At 34.9% G+C, this 25,366-nt stretch overlaps 1 protein-coding gene across 5 annotated transcripts in view; it reads left to right on the top strand.

Moving 5' to 3' along the window:
* Window positions 1–25,366, top strand: part of DYRK1A (dual specificity tyrosine phosphorylation regulated kinase 1A) — a 144,352-nt gene that overhangs the window by 52,275 nt on the left and 66,711 nt on the right. For 2 of the 5 annotated variants that reach the window (XM_041735264.1, XM_041735265.1), the window contains exon 2: window positions 538–623. The exons of 2 other annotated variants lie outside the window; for them this stretch is intronic. In XM_041735264.1, the coding sequence (XP_041591198.1) occupies window positions 614–623 (10 nt within the window). In that variant the 5' untranslated portion in view covers window positions 538–613. Of the gene's footprint in view, window positions 1–537; window positions 624–1,980; window positions 3,398–25,366 lie in introns of all 5 variants that reach the window. One more of the 5 variants, XM_041735266.1, reaches the window with a different exon arrangement.

Raw genomic sequence — 25,366 nt, 5'->3', positions numbered from 1 at the left:
TTACAGTGATGTAAGAGAAGCCACTTGGAGAGCAAAAGAGGGCTTGTGGGAGCATTTGTGAGCAGTGTCTCAATTTACAAATAACATTGGTAGATTGACATGTTATCGTTCTTGTAAAGCAACTTGCATTACCTCTCCTTTCCTCTGATAGTAAGCCACGAAGAGAAGTGAATTCACATTCATACTGATTTGTGAATTGATGGATATTACAAAATGTGAATTTTTCCTCAGATAATTATATAGAATAGTGGAATATTGGCTGTTTATTTCATACCTAGAAACGCCTGAAGTTTTCATTGGTAGTAGGCAGATTTTGACATTTTTTTCTCCCTGACAATTGGGTACTTTACATTTTATATATATAATTGATTTTCATTAATGAAAATTATTTTCAAGTAAGCATTAATAAATGTTAGTAAATGAATTTGCAGTAATTTTATCTCTGTTTTGGGGATTGTAGTTACTTTAGATGTTCCTCAGTAGGGGTAATTGTCTTGCATCCTTATCTCTTATCATAATCTGTTTTTCTTCACACAGTGTTATAGTTTTGCTGCTGGACTCTTCCCTCCCTCCCCCCACCCCATCAGGATGATATGAGACTTGAAAGAAGACGATGCATACAGGTGACTCAAGTTTTGAAATACAGTAAAGCTATGGCTGTCTGAGCGAATGTGGGAACTGGTGCTGTATTCTGAATGGGGGAGCTTTCTGATAAACAGCATTAGTGGGGGAATTGTATTTAGGTGGATAAATACAAAGGTAGTTGGGATATTTAATAACTTGACTTTGGGATTCCGTTTGATAATTAGTGACTTATAGTATGGTATTAATTCAAGTATAGTATAGTGATTGCTAATACTTGACCTTTTTGAAAGTGGTTGATTGACTAATACTCTGGTGAGAATTTAAGTGTTTCTGTTAAAAATATTCACTAATATTCACCTTTATGGTTGAGTGCATGTTTCCTTCAGATCCCCATTAGAATAGAGCAAATCTTTTAAAGACATACGGAGTAGGTGTTAGTAGTGTCTAAAATAAGACTCTGATAATTAAGGATATTATACCCATATGTATGATCCCTTGGAAAAATATGGTTTGGGATTTTGTTTTTTCTTCCTTTTCCTCCATTCCTCTCTCTCTCTCTTCCCTTCCTCCTTTCCTTTCATCCTTTTATTTGTATTTATATAGGAGAAGCACTATAAGGGCATTTTTGAAAGAATATTTTAGATTGCTTTATTATTGATGTGATCTTATTGATGGCAAATGGAAAATTGGAGGCTAGGCCATCTATGCCTATGTTCAGACTCTTGAAAATACAGTGTAGCTAATGGATAAAGTGTTAACTTAAACTTGTATATTCTTTAAATCAGGCTGATTGTGAGGTGTTTTGTTGAACCAAAGGGCTTCTATTGATAGGCTTTGTCAGGGTAGTATTATTGGATCATATTCACAAACTGTTTGAAAATGTGGTCTTTAACTGGGAAAGAAGAAACTGCAAAAAGTCTCATATAGATATTTTAATTACATTATTGGTATAGCTCTTAAGTTTTTGTGATTGGTTTTTGTTTTGGTGATCTTTGTTTGCGAAAGGAAAAAATGACCTTTTTGACTTTGAAATGGGATTTTAAAAAATGTCTATTTTTAATGAAGAAATGTGTTTGAATATATTTTTAAATTGTAGATCAAATCATATTTTACATTCATGAGGGATTCAAAGAATCTGATGTTAATTGTTTTTTAAGTAAAAGGTAACTGAGTAATCCTCTCTGTAATCTCACTCTCAGACGTGCACATGTATGCGTCTGTCTGTACAAACTAGCGGTGCGCCACGTACACATTATGGCTGAGTGGCTGATAAAGTCATGATGCTGAAGCTGAATATTACCGTCTTAGAAATGAATAGGAATATTGACAGAAAAAATTTTAGAATTTTATGAAAACTTTGCTGTCAGATTTTATAAGTTTGACCTTTTGGTGCAGGAACAGTTTCTCAGCACTGTCAGCTCCCGGATTGCTCGTTGGGCACTATACTGCACATTGGCTATACCAAGTAGATGCTCACTTTCAACTGAGGTCAGTAGAGGAACAAAGTATTTTTGGGGTATCTCATAGATTTATCCAAGAATATTAATGATTTTGGAGATTTTCCCTAATGAAATTTTGAGGTGGCAAAGTTGCTCTTTTACTCGAAAGACTTATAGATGAAATGAAATATCTAGTTAATTTTATGAATGCTAGAAGATACAACCTACAAAGATTAGATTTATGATATAGTCCAGTCTCTCTCCTTTGGCAATGTATTTTTAAAAATTTGTCAACATTTATTGGCTGATGAAGAGAAAAAACTCAAGAAGGAAGATCTGGCTTTGTCTAACATATGTATTAGCTGTTGATGTATTTCCCTTTTAACAATTTGAAAGTTAATAATTGTTTTTGAACATAATTAACAGCTGTCCTAATCATCATTAATTAATGTAGCAGTTTGCTCTTGTATTACTGCGCACACATTTTATTATACTTCAACTGGTAGAACTTTAACCCATAAAAGCTCATAAGGAGTTTTTCAGTGAAAGTTATTTCTAGAATGCTTATGCATACTTGAAAGTGAATACTCTGTTTTCCCTAGGCTTTCATGGTACTGACTTTATGTTGGTTAGATGTGGTGATACCCTACTCTCTAATAACCATTTCATTGATGCTAGAAAGGATGTTGAGGTAGGTGTTGACTGATGATACATCTTTCAAAAGCAAAGGCTTTAATAATAGATTTTTACTGAACACCAAGCCAGAGTCCAACTTTGATGCATCTCTAGTACTCGTGTATATAGATACTCTTGTATTTAACTTGAGGGTCTTTTTGTATACATGGAAATGAGGGTATAAATGAAGTAAAATTGGGTTATTTTTAAATTTTTGGATGAAAAATTGTGACCAATATTGGATTAACTTTGGTTAACATTTGCTTTGTACCAGGTACTGTAATGTACTGTAATAGGCACTCTGCTCACAAGGATCACTGTGCTTAGGAATCCAGGAGCACTGAGTTCAGTTGGAGGAGAGGGCATATATGTAAGAAATGATGCAGTGGATATGATAAGTTTTTAAGACTTACATATTGAATTCAAGGCATCTAGAGTAAAAACAGAAAACACTCTTTGGTTAATAGAATTCACAATACTGGCCTCACCTGACATCCACATGCCGGCGTTATCAGAATCTACATTTGTGTTCCACTTCTTTCTCCTGAGTTTCAGACTCATGCGGCTGCCTCCTGGATGTCTCTTCTGTACACAGCCCTTCACTCCCGTTCATTCTCGTTAGAGATGAGTGACATTCTATCCAAGCACACCGTTATCCTGGGAACCTAGGAGCATTCTTTACCCTTTTGAATTAAGAGGTAACCAAATTGCATTTATTTGAAGGATGTAGAATCACTTACTTCTGAGATTGCATTTGTAAAATACACTTCCTCAGAGATTACTGTGTACATTAACATAAAAGCTCTTACATTTTTTTCAGTGTATGTGATGAAAGACCTCCCACCCTTTTGTTATTTTCCTCATTAGCATCGAATGGAGCGTAATTTCTAAAAAGCTGTTTGATATAGCATTTGATGCCATTCTTTATTGACATGGGCTTCTTTAACAATTAAAATTGTCTTTGAAAAGTAGGGATAGGCTAGTCACATTAAATCTTGAAACAGTTCTAGAAAATACAGAACTACAACTTTTTTAGGAGGAATGCCTTGGAAATTTATTTTAAATTGTGCTGTGATTTGTTCATAGGGTTGTTGTCATACTTATTTAAATGTATGAATTTAAGGACTTAAAACAAACGGGGCAGAATTTAAAATTTTAGGTTGTCTAAGTTTATTTTATTTTATTTTTATTTATTTATGATAGTCACACAGAGAGAGAGAGAGAGAGGCAGAGACATAGGCAGAGGGAGAAGCAGGCTCCGTGCACTGGGAGCCCGACATGGGATTCGATCCCGGGTCTCCAGGATCGCGCCCTGGGCCAAAGGCAGGCGCTAAACCGCTGCGCCACCCAGGGATCCCCTCTAAGTTTTTTTTAAATGTGAGTTTTGTAGGGCAAGGTTTGCATACTTCAGCTATCATAGGAGTATGACATACTATTATAGAACAATTAGAAATCAGATCTGTAATTTGTTTTTTTTTTTAATTTATGATAGTCACACACAGAGAGAGAGAGGCAGAGGGAAAAGCAGGCTCCACGCACCAGGAGCCCGACGCGGGACTCGATCCCGGGTCTCCAGGATTGCGCCCTGGGCCAAAGGCAGGTGCCAAACTGCTGCGCCACCCAGGGATCCCTCAGCTCTGTAAATTAAAAAAAACTTTTAAATCTCACTCAGCTGCAGGGTGCATTGGGTTTTGTACATTTTGGTATTTGGCACATATTGCCAATTTGCCTTCTTTTGGAATTGTTCTTCACACAGTCCTGTGTGTCTGGTCTTTATGTGTTTTCCCTTCTGTAGCTCCTACTCATTTCTTAACCCTGGGCTATCAGATTCCACTCCTAATAATTCAGCAGATTTATTGTTTTTGGTGAATGGTAAAACCAATGGATTTATTTTTGCTCTCAGGTTTTTACTTTTTTCTCCCTGTTTATTAAGTAATACACAATCACTGAAAAAATTTGGTGATTATAGAGAAGTAGAAGGAAATATGCCCACAGTTCTCTCCATTTCACTCTGGCACATTCTCTTTCAGTTTTTTGTTTTCTGTGCCATTTTTGACATTCAGGATGGTATGCTTGGGTTAGGATGTATTTTATATTATTTATATCTTTTTTTTGGCTTAGTATTCTATCATAAATATTTCCCTTTGTCATCAAAAACTTGACTCTAGTGATCTGCTATCATTTTAAACTTGAAGCAAATCTAGAGCATTGAGAACTGTAACTGTCTTGAGGGTGAATTACTTTTAGAAATTCATTTTAAAGTATACTGATTTGAGGGGATCCCTGGGTGGCGCAGTGGTTTGGCGCCTGCCTTTGGCCCAGGGCGCGATCCTGGAGACCCGGGATCGAATCCCACATCAGGCTCCTGGTGCATGGAGCCTGCTTCTCCCTCCGCCTGTGTCTCTGCCTCTCTCTCTCTCTCTCTCTCTCTCTGTGACTATCATAAATAAATTAAAAAAAAAAAATTAAAAAAAAATAAAGTATACTGATTTGAGACTATTTCATACTAAAGATTTCCTAGTTAAGTAAGTGAGATATCTCATATTAGACGTTAAGTTATTTTTTAAAAATTTCTTTTCCATTTTATTTAAAGCACTAACATCTGTGCATAAATGTTTGGTTCTATGTTAAATTACTTTCTTATAATTGATTCCTAGGAGTGTAAGTATTGGGTTATAGAGTTCGGAAAATCTTAAGGCCCTTGATACAGCTTTTCAAAAAGCTATTTGGTTATAAGTACCAGTTTATACTTCCTAGCATTACATGAATGTGTGTCTTTTAATAAATCTTTGTGAGCATTGAGTATTATAGTTAAAAATAACTCTAATTCGGCTGGCAAAAAGAAGAATCTCCTATTTTAGGAAATACAATGTAATAGTGTATACTCTGTGGAGGAAAAAGTTCCAAGTGCTTCTAAAATGTATAATGAAGTAAGGGCGCCTGGCTGGCACAGTCGGAAGAACATGTGATTCTTGATCTCGGGTGGTGAATTTGAACCCCATGTCAGGTATAGAGATTACCTAAACTTAAAAAAAAAAAAAAAGAAAGAAATGCGTTAAAATGTATAAAGTAAGCAACAAACCTAATAGTTTGGTAGATACTCTCCTTCCAGGGTTATTTCTTTTTAGCAAATCATTTTTAGTTAATGCCTATATGGCCTTTGCACAGATTTGCTGACCAGTTTTTGACAGCTCCTCAAGATTACAGGGCTGTAGCTCACCTTCTTTGTGTGTCCCATGTCGATGTAGCAGGGTTCCTGGGACATAAAAGTGGATTTGCAATGAATCCTTGCAAAGAAGAATAATTCTTGCCATCCCAATCCCTAAAAATATCTTCATGTAAATGTCTGCTTTAATACATTTCTTAAAATAGTTTTAAGATTTCCATGTTATTTCCTCTTTCATTTTCCTTTTATATTTCATATTTTTATTATTTCAATTTCTAATTTCTAAGTGGAAGCAATTAATGATGACATCATGTACATATCATCTAAAAGAGCATATAGTCTGTTTGGATATGATGGGAAATCCAAAATTTTCCACATTGCAAAGTTGCGTTTCTTAGTCCTCCGTGCCTTTATTCCAAAGTGAAAGCAAATAAAATCGTATTTGTTAATTTTAGATCTTATGGATACTTACTAAATGTACCTCCAAAAGAAGGTTTGAGTTCTGAGAAGACAGCAGGGCATAGTTTTTTGAATCTCCAGTTTTCTCTGGAAACAGTAACTAGAACAGCAAAACCAAAAACTCATGTTCAGCCAACTTTACAAGACCAGGTGAAATGGTATCCCTGCAAACTCTGATACAAGCGGTTGGGGGCAAATCTTCCAATAACTACAGGACTGGTATGATGTCAGCATTTGTAAAGAAGGATGCAGAAGGAAGGATGCAGAAGCAGACTATCTGAAAGGCCTGAGAACAGGAGAACATCAAGGTTCTAAACCTCCCTGAAAAGTGCGTCAAGCAAGCTTGAGAACAGTAGCAGAGACTAAGGTGTTTTTCAGTTCACAGGTTACAAGAGGTGCACAGGAGCTTTGGAGTCAGAGCTGCCTGGTTTCCCTATGAACTTTCAAAGCCACTTGAAGCTCCCTTTCTGGCTAAAGCCCCACTCTTCAGGAGACACTGCTGGGAATAGAATTCGCATCAAGCAGGATGGAGGCAGTGTAGGCAAAGGGAAAAAAGTCTGATGAAGTGAGAGAAGGCAAACACACAGAAGATCTCATTTCATTACCCTTCATAGAAACAGAAAAGGCCTGTTACCAAAGCCAGAAAACCTGCTCTAGTTTCCTAAAAGTTTTTTTATTTTATATGAAAATGAGCAACAGGCAAGGATCACAGTCAAATTTCCCACCGAGCTTTTGTAAGAAGAAAGGAATAAGGAACAGAATGATACTCATGCGGACAATGAAGGCATGCTAGAAAGAAATGTCCCTGAAACTAGTGAAAACTGTAACCTAATGTTTCAGAACAAACTCTAGCAAATTTAGAATATGATACAAATATGAGAGGGCAACATAACTCTGGATAGGGAAGTCTTAGAAATGTAGGGATGACTGAAGAAAGAGAAATTAAAAGTAACCAATAAAATGAAACCTAATCTAGAAGGAATACAACATTGAAAAAAGCACAATAGAGAATTTCTTTAGAGAAACTGAAGAGAAATAGAAAAAAATTAAAAAAGAAAAGAATTGTCTAGAAAATGGCGAGAGTTATTAAAGACAGTAAGGTTTCAATGTAGAATAATAGATTCTGAGGGAGAACCAAAGCAAAGAAATTTAATAACTACCAATAATTATAATCGAAGTAAATTTTCCTGAAATAAAAAATTTGGAAAGGGCAAATAGATACTTGTGTAAATAAATCCAGAAATGATCAACATGCAGATGTATTCTTTAAAAATTACTGAACTTGAAAGAAAAGAAGATTCTTAAGATATTTAGGCAAAGACTTGGTCAAGTCATTATTAAGGGGAAAGAAAATTGGATTATCTGATTTTGAGAGCAACACTTTATGCCAGATGCAGTGGAGTAATTCCTAGTATTCTCAAGGAAAACAAGAGAGCCTGGAGTTTTATATCCAGCTAAATTGACTAAAGCATAAACACAAAGTATTATGAACACAAGTATGAGTTTGGAGAACTTCTGTTTCTTTGAGTACTTCTTGAGGAATCTACTGGAGAGTCAACTTTGGCAACCAGGAAGATGCAGGGAAGCATTACACAGATGCTGGTGGAACTTAAAGTGTTGGTATGTGCAAATGTAATCTGTAATGCCTGTATTCTGCAGTGAAGATGCAGTACCAATAACCAGAAAAATAAAAGTAGAAGAAAGTTGCTGTTTATTTCACAGTTATTAATGGGGAGTGAAAGGATATTCAAAACAGATGCTTTGAGAAGAGGAAAAGTAGGAGGGAGAAGTTACTAATTAAATTTCTGTCATGTTTTTTAAGTAGGGGAATCAGGGCATACTTTCTCACTTCAAGACATGTAATGAAAAGAACGGAAAATAGAAGAGATTTGGGGGTATGATAATTAATTTAGAACTAACCATCAGAACAAAGTATAAGCTCCTAATACCAGTTTCTTCCTCTGGAGATTAAGAAGCATAATGATGGTAATAATACCTCCTAATACCTGGAGTGCAGGATGCATACATTGCACTTGCCCAAGAGATGTGCTTTTTTATTTTTATTTTTTTTTTGTGCTTTTATTTTTATTACTATAATTCCCCATCCAATTATTACTGTACTATTTATGCATATTTGGGACTTGCATTTTCTTAAATTTTTCTTGTATTTGAGAAATTGGCATGTTGTCTCAGATTTTATTATTATGCTTGTATTATCAGGTACATTCCATTCAAATTTGTATCTCATTTACATAATTTAAAACTTGTGTTGAATGGCTGTTTTATTTGTTAGACATTAGGATTATGCCACTTTGTGGCCAATGATTTGGACTCTGGAATTAGAAAGCATTTCGAGGAGCAGGTTAGTAGATATAAAAAAATGTGAGGGGAAAAGGTTTTTTTCTGGCAACCAAGTTAGCTCAAAATGAACATTTTGCTTTTTCATATTTAATGAAATGATTGTATAACATCCATTTTTATTTGTATATAGTAGAAAGATATCTTCAATAACAGATCTGTTATTGAAAGATGCCTGAGATAGTTAAGCTGTTTCCTCATTAAGTGACATGTTTGTAATGTTTTTCTTTCTTTGAGAGCAGGGACTTTTTCTAGTCCCTCATCTTTTTTATAAGCTTTGTGTGTGCATATGTGTGTGCATAATTATTTTATGAAATATAATTTACACACTAAAATTTACTATTTTTATGAGTAAATTTGATTTTTTATTGAACTCACACAGTTGTTTAAGTATCACCACTACAATCCAGTTTACCTAGTTTTACTTAAAAATAATTCAAGTTCAGAAGAAAATGAAAATCCCCAGTAATTCTGTAACATTCACATAATAATTATAATTTTTTGGTATATGTATATATTGCCTATTGCTTTATATGCATATGGCTCCTTCCTACCATATTTAAGAAACAAAATTGGGATCATATTTTACTTCTTATAATCTTTCAAAATTTAAACATTTCTTCATCATTAATATTCTTTTATAGCATCATTTTTAATGGCTAATTAGTATTCTACAAATCAATTACTATTTAACCTATTCCCTCTTATTTCTAATTAGTTCATAAATAATGTTTAAGTGAACATTATTGTGTAGGCTTTGTGTTCCTCTTTGATTTATTGCCTTAGTTCCAATTCTTCAAAGTTGCAGTTGTTGGATTAAAGGATACATACATTTTTAAAGATTTTTAATACATGTTTTCAGGTATCTTTTTAAAGTACAATTTATGCTTCTACTTGCTACACATCAGAATTTTCCCATACTCTAAAATTCTGAGTATTTAAAAATGTTTGCTAGTTTGATAGACACAACTTAATATTTAATTTGTATTTGTTTGAGTATTAAACTGAATATGTTTTATGTTATTCATTTGTCCTGTGAATTCCTTTTAATATTCTTTGCTGGTATTTCTTTCAGGGTTTTTTTGTTTTGTTTTGTTTTTTAATTTATAAGAGTTCCTTATTGAAATCCTTACTATAATGCCAGCTCTTTTACTCTTCATGGTAACTTTGAGATAGGCACGATGATTGGCCCAATCAGAGAGGAGGTCACCTGCCCAGGTCACAAACCTAGTATGGATGGAACTAGAATGCAAACCAGGGGCGTGATTCCAGACTCTTAACCAGTATGTTCCTGCTTACTTTTTGCTAATAATACATTTTCCAGTTTGCGTTTTAATTTTCTTTCTTTCTTTCTTTTTTAAAGATTTTTTAATTTATTTACTCATGAGAGACAGAGGCAGAGACACAGGCAGAGGGAGAAACAGGCTCCATGCAGGGAGCCCGACGCAGGACTCGATCCCAGTTCCCCAGGATCATGCCCTGGACTGATGGCGGCACTAAGCCACTGAGCCACCCGGGCTGCCCTGCGTTTTAATTTTCAATTAAATTTTTTGTCACAGTGTCATTTTATACAGGATTTTAAAGTTTCTGTATGGAGAAACTAGGTCTTTTTTTAAATTAGTTTAACACCTGGGACATAAGAGAGTCTCAAATGTTTGTTGAACAAATGATAATAAACCTGTTAATAACCTATTGATGGTGGTGACCTTTTAATTTCTGTATTATACTTCCTCTTTTAAGGGGGTTCCCAAGGGCTTCATAAATAATTTATTCTTTGGTTTTGATAAAATAAGCTTATCTGTATTAGCATTTCTGGGAAGTCTTTGGAAGTAACTGCTGTTTTAAAAAGGAATGTGTTCTTAAGTATGAGTTGTGGAGAATGTGTATTATTGACAGTGACTTGAATTACAGATTCAAGTGAAATAAAACACGTGTTTTAGTTGTAGGAATACTTTAAAAAAAAAAGATTTTATTTATTCATGAGAGACACAAAGGCAGAGTCATAGGCAGAGGGAGAAGCAGGCTCCCTGCTGAGGGGAGCGCTATGTGGGACTTGATCCCAGGACCCTGGGATCATGCCCTGAGCCAAAGGCAGACGCTTAACTGCTGAGCCTCCCAGGTGCCTCTGGTTCTAGGAATAATTTGATGGAGTTTGGTTTTTGTAGTTTTAAAAAATGGGCATGTTTGGCTATTGTTTCAAAATATTTTTAAGCAATAAGTTTTGATTTGCTTTAAGATATAAAATCGTTGAAAAGGAAAGCCCCAACTAAGAAAGCTGAAGTAAAAAGTTACTACTGTTTAAGGTTTGGATAGTGTAGATCAGTTCCTTCAAAGGTGTAATTTAAGGTTTTACTTCTTTCTAGCTCCCCCCCCCCCCTTATCTTTTAGAGATTGACATCAGGCTACTTTGTGGTCTTTCTTTAGTTTGGTCAAGACCTGTGTATAGTTCCTGTCTTTTTAAAAAGTGTAGCGATTTGTATCATTAAATGAATCTGTGTTAGAGGTTAGTGAGAAACAAATTTTACATAGAATATACTAAATGGAATCAAGTACTCAAAAAGTAGACCCTTGAAAATGTAAATATCTTGCTAATACAAACCTATGCTTTGTATAAAGTTATAAAAACTAAAAAAAAAAAATGTTGGGTGCTTGCTGTTTCTCTAATCTGCTCGTTGCAACCAGCCTTCTTTCCTTCTACTAGAAGTAGTATTTTTCAGGCTGTGTTCTGCAAACATGATAAATTCATATTTGTACTTTTCTTCCATATAAAGCATTAATTACTCGATTGTGTATGTTAGTAAAACTTACTTTATTATCTCCTTGGTAAAATCGCCTGTTTTTTTTTTTTTTTTGAGAGTGTGTGCTCCATGAGCACATGGGGGAGGGGTAGAGGAGAATCTGAAGCAGGCTCCACCTCCCCTGTGGAGCCCCACTTCAGGTTGGATCTCACAACCCTGAGATCATGAACTGAGCTGAAATCAAGAGCCAGATGCTTAACTGACTGAGCTACCCACCAGTCACTCCTAAAATTGCTTTTAATCTAAAATTTAAAAATTCTTCCTTTGTTTACCTTTGTCGCTTTAAATATAGTAATATATTTATAACTTTGTTTTATTATTTAAAAAACTGTCCTCCCAAAAAGATGAAATCAAATAGCTCTCTACACTACTTCACTTCTTGCCAATTTCTGTTCCTCTTTTAAAGTTTTTTTCTGTAGATTCTTATTACAATTTTATAAAATTGATTTAAACCTCTCTTTTTGACCCATCACTTTCAGACAGTTTCTCTTAATTTCCCAAGTTATGCAGTGAGGGTTTTTTAGTACCTTTTATATTTCTTCCAACCTCAGACTTGACCTTACAGACATTTTCTTTTATGTTGTATGTATATAAATATATGTATGTAGTTATACACCTTTCTTTAACTAATATGAGTTCTACTTTTTGTTTTGAGATTCTCTTGAATATTGAAAAAAAAAACTGTACTGGAAAAACACATGGTCTATTAGGACTTATAGAGAGGGAGATGTAATACTGTGTCATTAAGTTTCTTCCACTCATAGGAGAAATGTTAACCCTGGACTGAGTGTAGTGTTGCAATGTGATGGTTGATTTCGAGAAATGACTTAATTGTGTGATACTGTATGAGTTGGTATGCATTCAACTTTCACAAGAAAGTTTTTTTTAAAGTCTCAGATGAGAGTTACTCTTTATGACGCTTGTCACCTTTGGTCTGTGCATGATCCTTTTATTACAGTATTCTAATAATAAATACCTCTGAGCCCCTGTTGCCCAACTCAAGAGCCTGAACTTCCTCTGCCACTATTAGCTTCTCTCCCAAGTGAAGGGGACTGCTGAGGGATTTGGTGTTTGTGGTGAGCTGTTGGACCGGTATGCCTCAGTGTAGTGAGTGTGGGTTGGGTCGTGGCAGTAGGGACTGCTGCTGTTGCCTGTCTAGCCCTTCTAGGCATGTGGCTTAGCATCCTCACGGGGCATTTCTCTGGATTTGGCCTGGGGGTGACTGTGTTTCAGTGGCTGGAGCTGTGTGTTGACTGCAGGGAGTACTTCTTACAGCCATCAGGAGAGGACTGACCATGTAGCAGATAGTTGTCTAGCCAACTTCTCTCTCTTCTCATTTTCCTTTCTCCCCTAGAATGGTACTTGTCATTTCTGCCGTGGTTTTTGGTGCCAGCTTTCAACTATAGGTGTGGCATTCCTTTGATTATTGACCAAATTGCATTGGCCTTTTGTCTTGAAGACATCTGTCAGAATCTTTGGTTCACTCTTAAGTCCCTATCCTATGCTTTATTTAGTTGATTTTAGTTTTGTGACTGTTTACTGTTATTTTGGGATATTATGGATGATACGAACAAATATGCTTAGTCTATTTAGTCCTCTAAATATTCTAGTGCTCTAAAAGCACCCTCTTCTCCCACCTCAGGAAACTGAGCTTCAAGGTGTGGCGTTGGTTCCTTCTCTTGCCGGTGGTCTAAAAGGGTTTTTTCAAGCACTACTCCAATTATGTCTGTTCTTGATTCTCTGTTTACTTGTGAATTCTGGTAACACAGTTGACCCTTGAATGAAGCAGTGGAAAATCCAAGCATAATTTTGGACTCCCTAAGAAGTTAACTTAATAGCCCTCTGTTGACCAGGAGTCTTACAGATACCATAAATAGTAGATTGCCACATATTTTCTATGTTGTATGTTTTATATACTATATTTTTAAAATTAGCTAGAAAAAAATGTTACTAAGAAAATCCTAAGAAAAATTACATCTACACTACTCTACTGTATTTATTGAAAAAAGAACCCTACATAAATGTACTCCTGCAGTTCAAATCCGTGTTGTTCAGAGGTCAGCTGTATATATTAGGTAGGTGGCCTTTTTGGTCTCAGTAAAACTTATCCTGCTTTAAGTGGTATGTATACTTTAAGTGTAGCACTTAAAAGTTACCCATATGAGAAGCAGCGTTTTTGAGAGTCAACACTTGAACTTCAGTCTCTGCTTTTGTGACTTTTGGTTTGGGCTCTATTCAGAAGTTTTTTTCTCTGTCCGTGACCTGTCTACATGTTTTACCTCCACATGGACAGCCACATAACCTCTTGTTACCTTGATTTTTGGAGGAGGGCTCCTTATCTCTTTGAGGTGCTTCCCACCCAAGGGCTCTTTTTAGGGGCACCTGGCTGGCTTGGAAGAGCATATAGCTCTTGATTTTGGATCTTGAGTTTAAACTCCACATTGGGTATAGACATTATTAAAAATAAACTTTAAAAAAGTGAATTTTTCCTATTGTTTGTTTCTTAAGTCAGATTAAATATATTCCCCAAATGTGTTAATCTGTCCTTTTGTTTTCATAGGAGATGGAAATTGACAAGCAAATAGTTAATTCAGTTTAAGGTGAAAGCACTTCAGAACGATGGAACTTTCAGTTTATTGCCTTGATAAGCACAAGCAAGGGGTTTTTAAGCCCCAAGTTCATTTGCAAGAATATTTTTTTAAATTAATGCAGTGTGCATTAATTATGATAACAGCTAAATAAAGCCTTGATCAGTCAACTTTTATATATCTACAATACCTGGATGAGGGAGCAAAAATATATTTAATGTACAACAGTGAGTATTGATAATGTTCTAGATGTCTTTTTTGTTTCTGCTTCTTCGAGGAAGAAGATGGGACCATACCCCACATTGAATTAGTTGATCCACAAAAGTAAAGAACAGTCCAAGATTTAAAAATTTATGTCTGTAATACAGATTTAAATAAGTTTCCCTCGGTTTTTATAAGCAGATTTCTGAGAAGGAGGGGGAGGGGAAAGCAGGATTGCTAATCTTAAATTGGAGAGTACAGATAACCTACTGCGCTTATTAATCTTTTGTAAAAGATGGTGAGCAAAACAAAATGGTGGCAGGCTTATTTTAATGGAATTTGGTTTTACAAACTTGACCGAAGTAGTTTCTTAAAATTTTTTGAATATTTTCCAGATTACATGGCTTTAAAGAAAATGAAAACATGTTTCTTTCTACTTGCCATTTTTCAAAACTAGGAAGCTACATTGTGTATCTCCATAAAATACAAAATCAGTATAGTATGATTTGTCATTTCAGATAATCTTGGATGATTTATTACTTGACATAATAATGGACTGTTAGACACTGAGAGGGTAGAGGCTGTTTTTTATATATATATATATATAGAGAGAGAGAGAGAGAGAGAGAGCATCATTAACTGCAGCTGAGAGGTTATCAGTTATTCATTCTAAATATTTTTCTTCTTTACAATATAAGGAAGAATGTAATTGGGATTACTATATTTAAGAAATTAATGATTTACTTGTATACTTAGAAAACTGATTTACGAGGAATTCTAAGATATAAATGTTAGGTAGTGAAGATTTATTTAGTGAGTTAATTATTATTACTATTTTTAAGGATTTTATTTATTTATTCATGAGAGACAGAGAGAGAGGCAGAGCCACAGGCAGAGGGAGAAGCAGGCTCCACACAGGGAGCCCAACGTGGGACTCGATCCTGGGTCTCCAGGATCACGCCCTGGGCTGAAGGCGGCGCTAAACTGCTAAGCTTGAGGCTGCCCTCAAGTTAATTATTTTTAAACATTTTAAGTGTTTAATTTCAGATTTTAATAGTGATACTCACTGACCCTTTCCTAAACGCCACAATATAAGCAGCTTTAAAAAGAATTGATGAGAAACTAAACATTTGAATTCAGGATGTTTTATCCTGGAGCACCGGTCACCAAGCAGATGATGTTTCCTTGTGCGTCTAGGTCCCTAAGGAAAATAAGAGTGCCAAGATTTTAATTTTTTCCCCTTCCAAGGACGGGAATATTTTGCGATATGAAGAATGTTTAAGAGGTGGACCAGGAAACAGTCCTTCCTTACATGGAAAAATGCCTTATTTACTGCTGTTGTTTGGAAGACAAGCTTAAGATTGCTTTATCAATATGGGGTGAATAAGAGAAGCCTGAACTTGGGAGACCTAGCTAGAATAGTAGAAACCCGGTGATAAGAATGTGAATTAAATTGATTTAAAAATCTTTCCTTTTTGTTTCTCTTCTTGCCTTTATCCTTAGTTTTTTTTTTTTTTTTTTAAGGTTTTATTTATTTATTCATAGCGACACAGCTAGAGAGAGAGAGGCAGAGACACAGGCAGAGAGAGAAGCAGGCACCATGCAGGGAGCCCGATGCGGGACTCAATCCCGGGTCCCCAGGATCACGACCCGGGCTGCAGGCGGCGCTAAACCACTGCGCCACTGGGGCTGCCTATTCTTAGTTTTAAAGGAGGTTCGTAAGCATTCTAAGTAGTTAAACAACACACCAAATGATACCTAAAGTTTTAAGTAAATGGAGATTGAGTCTTTCAGGGAATGGATTAAATGCTTTGGGTTAAAGTGATTTGCAGGCCTTCTTTAAGTCTTGATTAGTAGATGCTTGTAGGTGATGGCATGGAGAATGATTCCAAGCTAATCTTTTTTGAAAGCATATTTAAATGTACTTGGTACAATAAACCAAGATGCTTATTGATACCTTACTGATGTATTGATTATTCATAGATACTGTTTGGAGGTAGTTTGAGAGGATTTTGATTTTCTCTGTTGGATCTTTTTATGCATTATTTTTCTAAAAGTATGGTTTCTTTTTTAATAGTATTAGATGATTTTTAAGGTTTCTTCCAGCTTTAAAGTTCAGTTATTGATCCCTCTTCTCCTCTAAGAAGCTGACTCTGGTTTGGTTTCTTTGGACTTTAAGTGGTTTTCATCCAGAACCCTTCAGTAGAGAAAACATGAGAAGAAATTAGGAGACAGGTGTGTGGTAGTGGGTGCTTGAAGATGGTGGAAAAGTGGCTTCAGTTTTCTTAAAGGGGAAGATAATTTGCAGTGAAAGAGGACCAACATGCTGTTTTCTTTCAGTCTGATCTCAGAATCTGCTGTGTTTCTTAATTCAGTATATTTTACAAATGCTGGAAGTCTTTCTAGAGACATTTACAAACATTGGGTGGAAAAACATTTAAAAAATCGCTAAATTCTCGGTGTGGGATGAGTACTCCCATTTAGAATAATTTCTAGCATTTAGATAATTGCTAGGATAGGTGGGACAAGTTGATCTATTTTAAAATAAAACTGTATCTTTTATGAAGATAGAATTATAAGGCACAAATGGGAACTGGTCTCCTTGACATGTTTCAAAGCATTTCTCTGAATATGTGAGATTAAAGAAATTCTCTCAACCACTAAGAATTGTCTGAACACTGATGTTCTTTAAGACTATCTTTATAGCTAGCTGTTAGTATATACTGACAGAGGTTTTCTTTAATGTTTTATTCATTAGCAAATTTACATATGAATATAATGTTTATATTATTCTTATATCTTAGTTGAACTTGGTTCCGAGATGAGTCTTAGTTGGTCTCAATTTGCATAAGCCCTATAGGTTAATACTTAATTTAGGTTTTATTGTTTTAAAATTATTATTTTTTAAAATTTTATTTATTTATTCATGAGAGACACAACGAGAGAGAAAGAGAGGGGCAGAGACACAGGCAGAGGGAGAAGCAGGCTCCATGCAAGGAGCCCGACGTGTGGGACTTGATCCTGGGTCTCCAGGATCAGGCCCTGAGCTGAAGGCAGCACTAAACCGCTGAGCCACCTGGGCTGCCCTGTTTTAAAATTATTTTTGAAGTTATATGGTAAAGTGTGATAACTGGAAACAAAATGTTATTTCTCTTCATTCTGACAAAGCTTAACACTGCCAGCAACCCCTGTGTTCTGGTATGCCCACCTTTTATTTAGTCTTTCCAAAATAGAAAAAATATGCTTTGTAGGATTCCTCTAAAATCTAATGTTTGAGAATGTATGGAAAGATATTTACATAATGCTTGCTTTTGAGTAGGTGGGGAAGAAGTTGAAATGTTGATCACAGCTTCTGTTAGAAAAACTCATATCTATATAGTAAAAAGTTAAAATTACAACAAAACACACTACTTTAACTGTATTGTGGGTGTATTACCATTGGATAGCTTTTGGAGTCGAAGGTAAAATATGATTTTAATCCTTTTCAATTGCTGCTAATTTTGCTCTAAACCTGAAAGTGTTAACAGCAACTTGAAAATGTGACAAAGCTCAATTTCATTTCTTGTTTATTGCTTGTTTTCCTATTGGACAATTGAAGTAGCTCTGCCCTGGCAACTAAAATAGGCTATTTGCATAACCTAGTTTGATTGGCTAGCATTCCGACTAACACTTCCAATCATATGGTGTCGGTTTAGTGGTAGGCTATGCTAATTAGCCGCTGTTGCTGGGGTTCAGGATGGTTTCCGTGTGCTGTTCTGCTGCATTGTGTTGCCTGGTGAGAGACATTGATAAATGAGTGTTTAATGATCTGCAGCAGTTCCCACTCACTGCGGGCAGGCGGATTTTAGAACAGAAGTGGAAATAAGGATTTAATTGCTCTGTTAAATACCTGTAACCAAAATATGTGTATTATATTACCGAAGTTAAGTTGTATAAAATCTTTATCTAATTAAATACTTTAGAATATAAAAGGGAAATATTTTAGCTTTGTCTCTTAAAATATAACTCAAGTAACAGCACTATGCACAGGTTTTCTAAAACCCTGTTCAGTAAAATTGATCATTTTTTTTCCAAATTAGAAATAGTACCGTTTCACTAATAGCATATTTGATTTTTCTCATACTTTGGACCTTTTATAAAGGTACATGTTTATTTTTAATAAATAGGTGCAAGCCTTTGGGCACCTTTTATCTTGTACTGCACATGTAATCTGGCAAATAGGAGCATAAACTTGAGATTCTGGTTCATGTTCTGTTCAGATGGAAGATCAGGTGTTATTCACCACCTCCTGCTATTGCTACCTTTTTAATTTAAGTCAGATATTTTAACTATTGCTTATACTATATTATTTTTGGTTTACATGAAATCTTTATTGGGTAATGTTTGGGAGATTTTGTAAGAAATAAAAAACTCAGTGCTTTTGTTCATGAAATATGAAAGGTAAAGAATAAATACTTGCAAAGTTAGGTGAAAGTACAGGATATTTATACAAAAAGCGGCATAAGGATTTATCTAGAGGAGTATAGGGGGAAAAATCAGGCATTTTAAGGACAGGGACATAGGAAATGGTAGAAACCATTGAGTTGAGTAATCTGGGAAAGGCTTAAAGAAGAAGTCCATAGAACTTGTGTTAAGGTTTTAAATATGGCTTAGGATTCAAATAGCTGGAGAGTAATAGGAAAGAAGAACATTTTAGTGTGAGGACTAGATAGCAGTTGGATAAAAATAATCTTTCTGATCTTATCATTTGTCTAATGTAAGTAGTCACATTGATTGATCAAGGCCTCCAATATTTTAGCTGTTTCAGTGCCCAGGCTTCCAGTCAGGCTGGTTATCATTCCCTTAAAATAAGAGCTGCAGGTTTATTGTTATAGTTCTCATATTCTTTGACTTTTTTTTTTTCATTTTGTTTTGAGGCAGCCAGTGTTTTTCCCTTTTTGTGTCTGTTGGTTAAAGCATAGGACTTCCTACTTAACTTTCTTTCAACCCTCCCTTCTGGCCCTAAAGCAGTGAAATACAAGATGGCATCAAAAATAATTCATGTGGTGGATCCTTGGGTGGCTCAGAGGTTTAGCACCCGCCTTTGGCCCAGGGTGTAATCCTGGGTTCCTGGGAAGGAGTCCCACATCGGGCTCCCTGCATGGAGCTTGCTTCTTCCTCTGCCTGTGTCTCTGCCTGTTTCTCTCTCTTTCTTTCTCTCTCTGTGTCTCTCATGAATAAATAAATAAAATCTTTAAAAAAAATTTTTTTTCAGGTGAATTTAGATGTCGCTATCAGGTCTATAAACTTTACCCCTTTAATTGTTCTTTTATTCAAGAGCCAAGTTAAATTAGACAAGTTAATTGGACAGTCTTACAGCCTTGCAAAGGTTAGAAACAATTAAAAATTAACATCTATTTATTTATTTATTTATTTATAAAAATATTTTATTTATTCATGAGAGACACAGAGAGAGATAGAAGCAGAGACACAGGCAGAGGGAGAAGCAGACTCCATGCAGGGAGCCTGATGTGGAACTGGATCCCAAGACACCAGGATCATGCCCTGTGCCAAAGGCAGGCGCCAAACCACTGAGCCACTCCGGGATCACCTGATTTTTAAAATCTTTCCCTAGGCATATATACTTGATTTACCTACATAGTCAAAGGAACATAGACTCTTGGGACCCAGGAAATTTACAAATCTAATGAAGATGGTTGAGATATGTCTTTAAACAACTGTGTCACGTGGTAGAGTATCCACACTATAAGAGAAATGGAAACTCAGAAGTGGGACTGATCCTTTTTGGATTGGGATGAGGAAAAGATTTGTGGTGGAGGTGGTATTTTCCATGGTCTTAGGGAATGGATAGGATTTTAGCAAGTGATGGTTTAAGTCTACAGGGTATGGAGGATGCTATCTAGTTCAAGGTGGAGGCCTGTTTAGTTGACTAAGGTTGCTGATAAAGAGACTGTTGAGGGCCATGAAGGACAGACAGCATAGACTTTGGAGTTTCTCTTATAAAGGGTGGGAGATCTTAAAATTCTTTTAGCAGAATTTCACTTTTACTAAAACATGTCTTCTATGAATGTTTATAATTTTAAAATAGACCTTTCCTTGATTTTAAAACACTAAAATATGATATTGAGTAATTTCAAGGTGTTTGGTCTAAGCGACTGGAAGGTTTAAGTTGCCATCACATGAGACAGGATATGCTATAGGAGAAGCAGATTTGAGGGGTGTATACCTATTTTAAAAAGTCATGTTTAGGATGGGTTGCAATTTTAATAGCTTTTTTAACATTATAATTGACATAAAATAAATTTCTATAATAAACTCCCTATTTAAAGTATATGATTTGATGAATTTTAATATGTATTATCCATGAAACTTTTACCCCAACCAGGATAATTAACATACCTATCCCTCCTTCAAAGGTCTCCTTGTACTTCTTTGTTATTCTCTTTCTTCTTCCTCCCCTCCTTTCTTCCCCCTCAATCCCTAGTTGACTCCCAATCTGTTTTCTGTTACTATACATTACTTCATTTTTTCTAGAATTGGGGTAAATGGAATCATACACTGTGTTGTCCTTTTTTGTCTGGTTATTTTCACTCAGCACAGTCACTTTGAGGTCCATCCATGGTGTAGTACTTACCTGTCAGTAGCTCATTTCTTTTATTATTGAGTAGTCATTGTGTGGATATATCACAATTTATCCATTTGCTTGTTGAAAGGACATTGGAGTTTTTTTTTTGTTTTTTTGTTTTTTTTTTTTACAGTTTTTGGTTGTTCCAGATAAAGTTGCTATGAATATTAATGTACAGGTCTTTGCATGGTCAGGTTTTTATTTGTTTTGGATAAAAACCTAATTATGGAATGACTGGATCATCCGGCAGGTGTATGCTTCACCTAAGAAAACTGCTAAACTGTTTTCCAGAGGGATTATGCCATTTTGTATTCCTACCAGCAGTGTATAGGAGTTTCATTCTTCCACATCTTGTCATATTTGGTGTGGCCAGTCTTTAATTTTAGCCATTCTAATAGGTGTGTAGTGATATCTCCTTGTGTTTCCCGGTCATTAATGATGTTGAACATCTTTGCATGTGCTTATTTGCTCTCTACATGTCGTCTTTAATGAAGTGTTTGTTCAAATCTTTGTATCACTTTTCTTCTTACTGTGGAGCTTTGTGAATTCTTTATTTTGAATACAAGTCCTTTATCACATATGTGACTTCTTACAAAGATTTTCTTATAGTCCGTGGCTTATCTATTCATTGTCTTAAAAAAAATGCCTTTTGAAAAGCAGATGGTTTAAGTTTTTATGAAGTATAATTTATTGATTTAATCTTTTATGGATCGTGCTTTGGAAAACATTTGCCTAATTGTCCCAAGATCTAAAACGTTTCCTTTTTTTTTTCTTCTCCCCTACAGATTTTATAGTTTTGGGTTTTATATTTAACTATGATCCATTTGGAGTTAGTATTTGTAAATGATCCTGCAAGGGGTAGCTAAAAGATCACTTTTTTTTTGGGTAAATGGATATCCCGTTACTCATTTGGCAAAAGGACTGTTCTTTTTTAAAAAAAATCAGTTGTGGGTCTCTTTCTGTTCTGTTCCATTAATCTGTTGGTGTGTCTTGCTGCCAATGCTGTATTGTCTATTACTATAGTCACATAATAATGTATTGACATCAGATTTTCTTCTTTTTAAAAATTATGACTACTCTGTGCCCTTTGCATTCCCATATGAACTGTGAAATCATTTTGTGACTTTCTATAAAGAAGCCTATTAGTGTGTTGATTAGGATTGTGTTGAATCCTAGATAATTTGGGGGAACAATTGATATCCTAACAATGTAGATTATTCAGATTTATGCACATGCTATAACTTTTCCTCTAATTAGATTTTTCTTTAATTTTCCTAATTTTTAGGGTGCCATCTTTACCATTTATCCTATTTATACCTAAGTATTTCATGTTTTTTATATTATTATAAAAAAATGTTTTTTTAAGTAGGCTCTATGCCCAGCATGGAGCCCAACACAGCTCAAACTCATGACCTTCATCGAGACCTAAGCTGAGATCAAGTCAGATGCTTAACTGACTGAGCCATCCAGGTGCCCCTATTATAAATGGTTTTTAAATAAGTTTTTTATTGTAGTTGTTAGTACATAGGACTACAACTGATTTTTGTATATATTGACCTTGTTTTCTGCAACTTTGCTATGAATCACTTATTAACTCCCAATAGTTTTTTGGTGGATTCCATCAGATTTTCTGTGTGGATGATTCTTTTGGTGGCTGTGATGAGAGACAGCTTCGCTTCTTCCTATCCAGTTTGGCTATCTTGTAATTCTTTTTCTTGCCTTTCTGCACTGGCTGGAATTTCATGGAATATAGAATATATATATATATATATATATATATATATATATATATATTCTCTCTCTATATATATATATAATATAAAACAGAATACAATATTGAATTGAGAGATGAAAGAGGACTTCCTTTTTGTTTTCCTTATTTTAGAGAGGGAGATACTCAGTCACCACCACTAAGTGATGTTAGCTGTGGAGTCTTTGTTGTTTATTGTCCTTTATCAGATTGAGGAAGATCCCTTCTAGTCCAAGTTTATTCAAAATCTTTTTTTCTTTTTTAATCAAGATTGGATTTTGGATTTCGTGACATATTTTTTCTACATCTATTGATACTATCATGTGGGTTTTTAAAAGTTAATTTGAAAAAAATAAAAATAAAAAAAAAAGTTAATTTGATAAAATTGATTTCTGAATGCTAAACTGACATTGTATTTCTGAAATAGAGGCCACTTGGTAATGATGTATTGTCCCTTTTTTTATTTTTTTATTTTTTATTTTTTTTTTTAAGGTTTTTTATTTTTTTTACACTTTTTTTAAATTTTTATTTATTTATGATAATCACACAGAGAGAGAGAGAGAGAGAGAGGCAGAGACACAGGCAGAGGGAGAAGCAGGCTCCATGCACCGGGAGCCTGACGTGGGATTCGATCCTGGGTCTCCAGGATCGCGCCCTGGGCCAAAGGCAGGCACCAAACCGCTGCGCCACCCAGGGATCCCTGTCCCTTTTTTTAGATTGTAGATTCTGTTTACTAAAATTCCGTTAAGAATTTTTGCATCTTATGTTCATGAAAATTAATTGGGGTTTCATAGCCTTTTTTCCCTTTGGATTTCATTTGCATTTTTTCTGTTAAGGTAGAATGCAAGTCCTTGATAAGGCTTGTTTTAGTTTAAATGATGCTATTTTCTATTTGGCCCGTCTGTTCTTTATTCCCACTTCCTCTTTCTGCCTTCTTTGGATTAATTGAAATTTTTTTTTATGATTTGATTTTTTTCCTCTGTTGGGTTATTCATTTTAACTTTTTTTTTTTTTAAACTTAATGATTGCCTTTTCTCCTATCACATCTACCTTCTAGTGATGTTACATCACTCATATATAGTGTATTGGCCTCACTATAGGGTACTTTGATTTATATTCACCTGGACTTTTAGTTGTTTTTACACAGATTTTATTTGTATGTATGTTATAAACCCCACACTATATTATTATTTTATTTGTTTAAATGTTTCTCTTTTAATGAAACTTAACTAATTAGAAAAATTGTTATGCATTTACCCATCTAGTTACCTTTTCTGATGTTCTTCATTCTTTTATTTAGGTTCTCTTTCCATCTGAGTTCATTTTCCTTCATCCTAAGTACTTCCTTTAACATGTTTTGTAGTATAGGCCTACTAGTGAAACATTCCTTCAACTTTTGTATATCTGAAAATGTTTTTATATCATTTTTGTTTTTGACAGATATTTTCACTGGGTATAAAAATTCTAGATGGATTTTAAGGAATTTAAAGGTTTTGCTCTATTTGCGTTGTTTATTTTAAGAGTTCTTTCATCCTTATTTTTGTTCTTTTCTATATACATGTCTTTTTTTTTTTTTCCCCCCCCTGTGGCTTTTAAGATTTTCTTTTTATCATCAGTTTTAAGCAATTTGATTATGATGTATCTTGCTGTAGCTTTCTTTATGTTTCTGGATCTTGGGATTTGATGAATATCAGATCTATGGACTTGTAGTTTTTATCAAAATTGGAAAATTTTGGCTGTTATTGTTTCACCGTTTTTTTCCTGTTTACCTTCTTATATCAGGAAATTTAGTTACATATATGTTAGGGTATTTGAGGTTGTGCCAGAACTTGAACAATGTCTGTTAAACTTACTTTCAATTTTTTTTTTAAGATTTTATTGATTTATTTTAGAGAGAGTGTTCAACAGGGGGAGAAGCAGAAGGAGAGGGAGAGGGAGATAATCTCCAGCAGACTCCGTGCTGAGGGCAGGAGCCTCACTCAGGACTTGATCCCACAACCCCGAGATTATGACCTGAGCTGAAACCAAGAGTCGGATACTCAATCAACTGAGTTACCTGGGTGCCCCTTAATCTTTTATTCAATTTCTTTCTGTTTTGACAGCTGACTTAGATGTTGAGTAGTCAATTGGAATTCTGCAGTACTTTTTATTGCTATCCCTTCAAGTTCACCAAACTTTTCTTCTTCACTGTCTAATCTGTTAATCTCATCTAGTATGTTTTTAATTTTACACATGGTAGTTTCATTTGTACAAGTTCAGTTTGTGTCTTTTAAAAAACATTTACTAAAAAAAAATAAAAAAATATTTACTATCATTTCCCTTAACTATTTGAATATGTGGAATATGGTTATAATACTTGTTTTAATGTCTTTACCTGCTAATTCTATGCTATGTTGATTTTTTTTTGTCCTCTCACCATTTTTTTTCCAAGTCTGTATAATTTTGTTTGTGTGACAGACATTTGTGAATTTTTACTTTGTTGAGTATTTTTACATTTTTATAAATTTTCTTGACTTTTTTTTCCCCTGGTACAGGTTATTTGAAAATAATTTGATCTTTGAGTTAGACTTTTGAGATTTTGTAGGTGAGACCAGCAAGTATTTAAATAGTCCTCACGCCTGAGAAGATACTACCCTGTATAATGTTTCTTGATGCTTTCCGGTCTGGTGGTTTTAGGGTGTTTTGATTTTTCCATTAAAATTCTATTTTTAAATAATCTTAA

The sequence above is a fragment of the Vulpes lagopus genome, chromosome 20 (assembly GCF_018345385.1).
Source record: "Vulpes lagopus strain Blue_001 chromosome 20, ASM1834538v1, whole genome shotgun sequence".
In the NCBI taxonomy this organism is placed as follows: domain Eukaryota; kingdom Metazoa; phylum Chordata; class Mammalia; order Carnivora; family Canidae; genus Vulpes; species Vulpes lagopus.
This window is presented reverse-complemented; position numbering and strand designations above follow the sequence as displayed.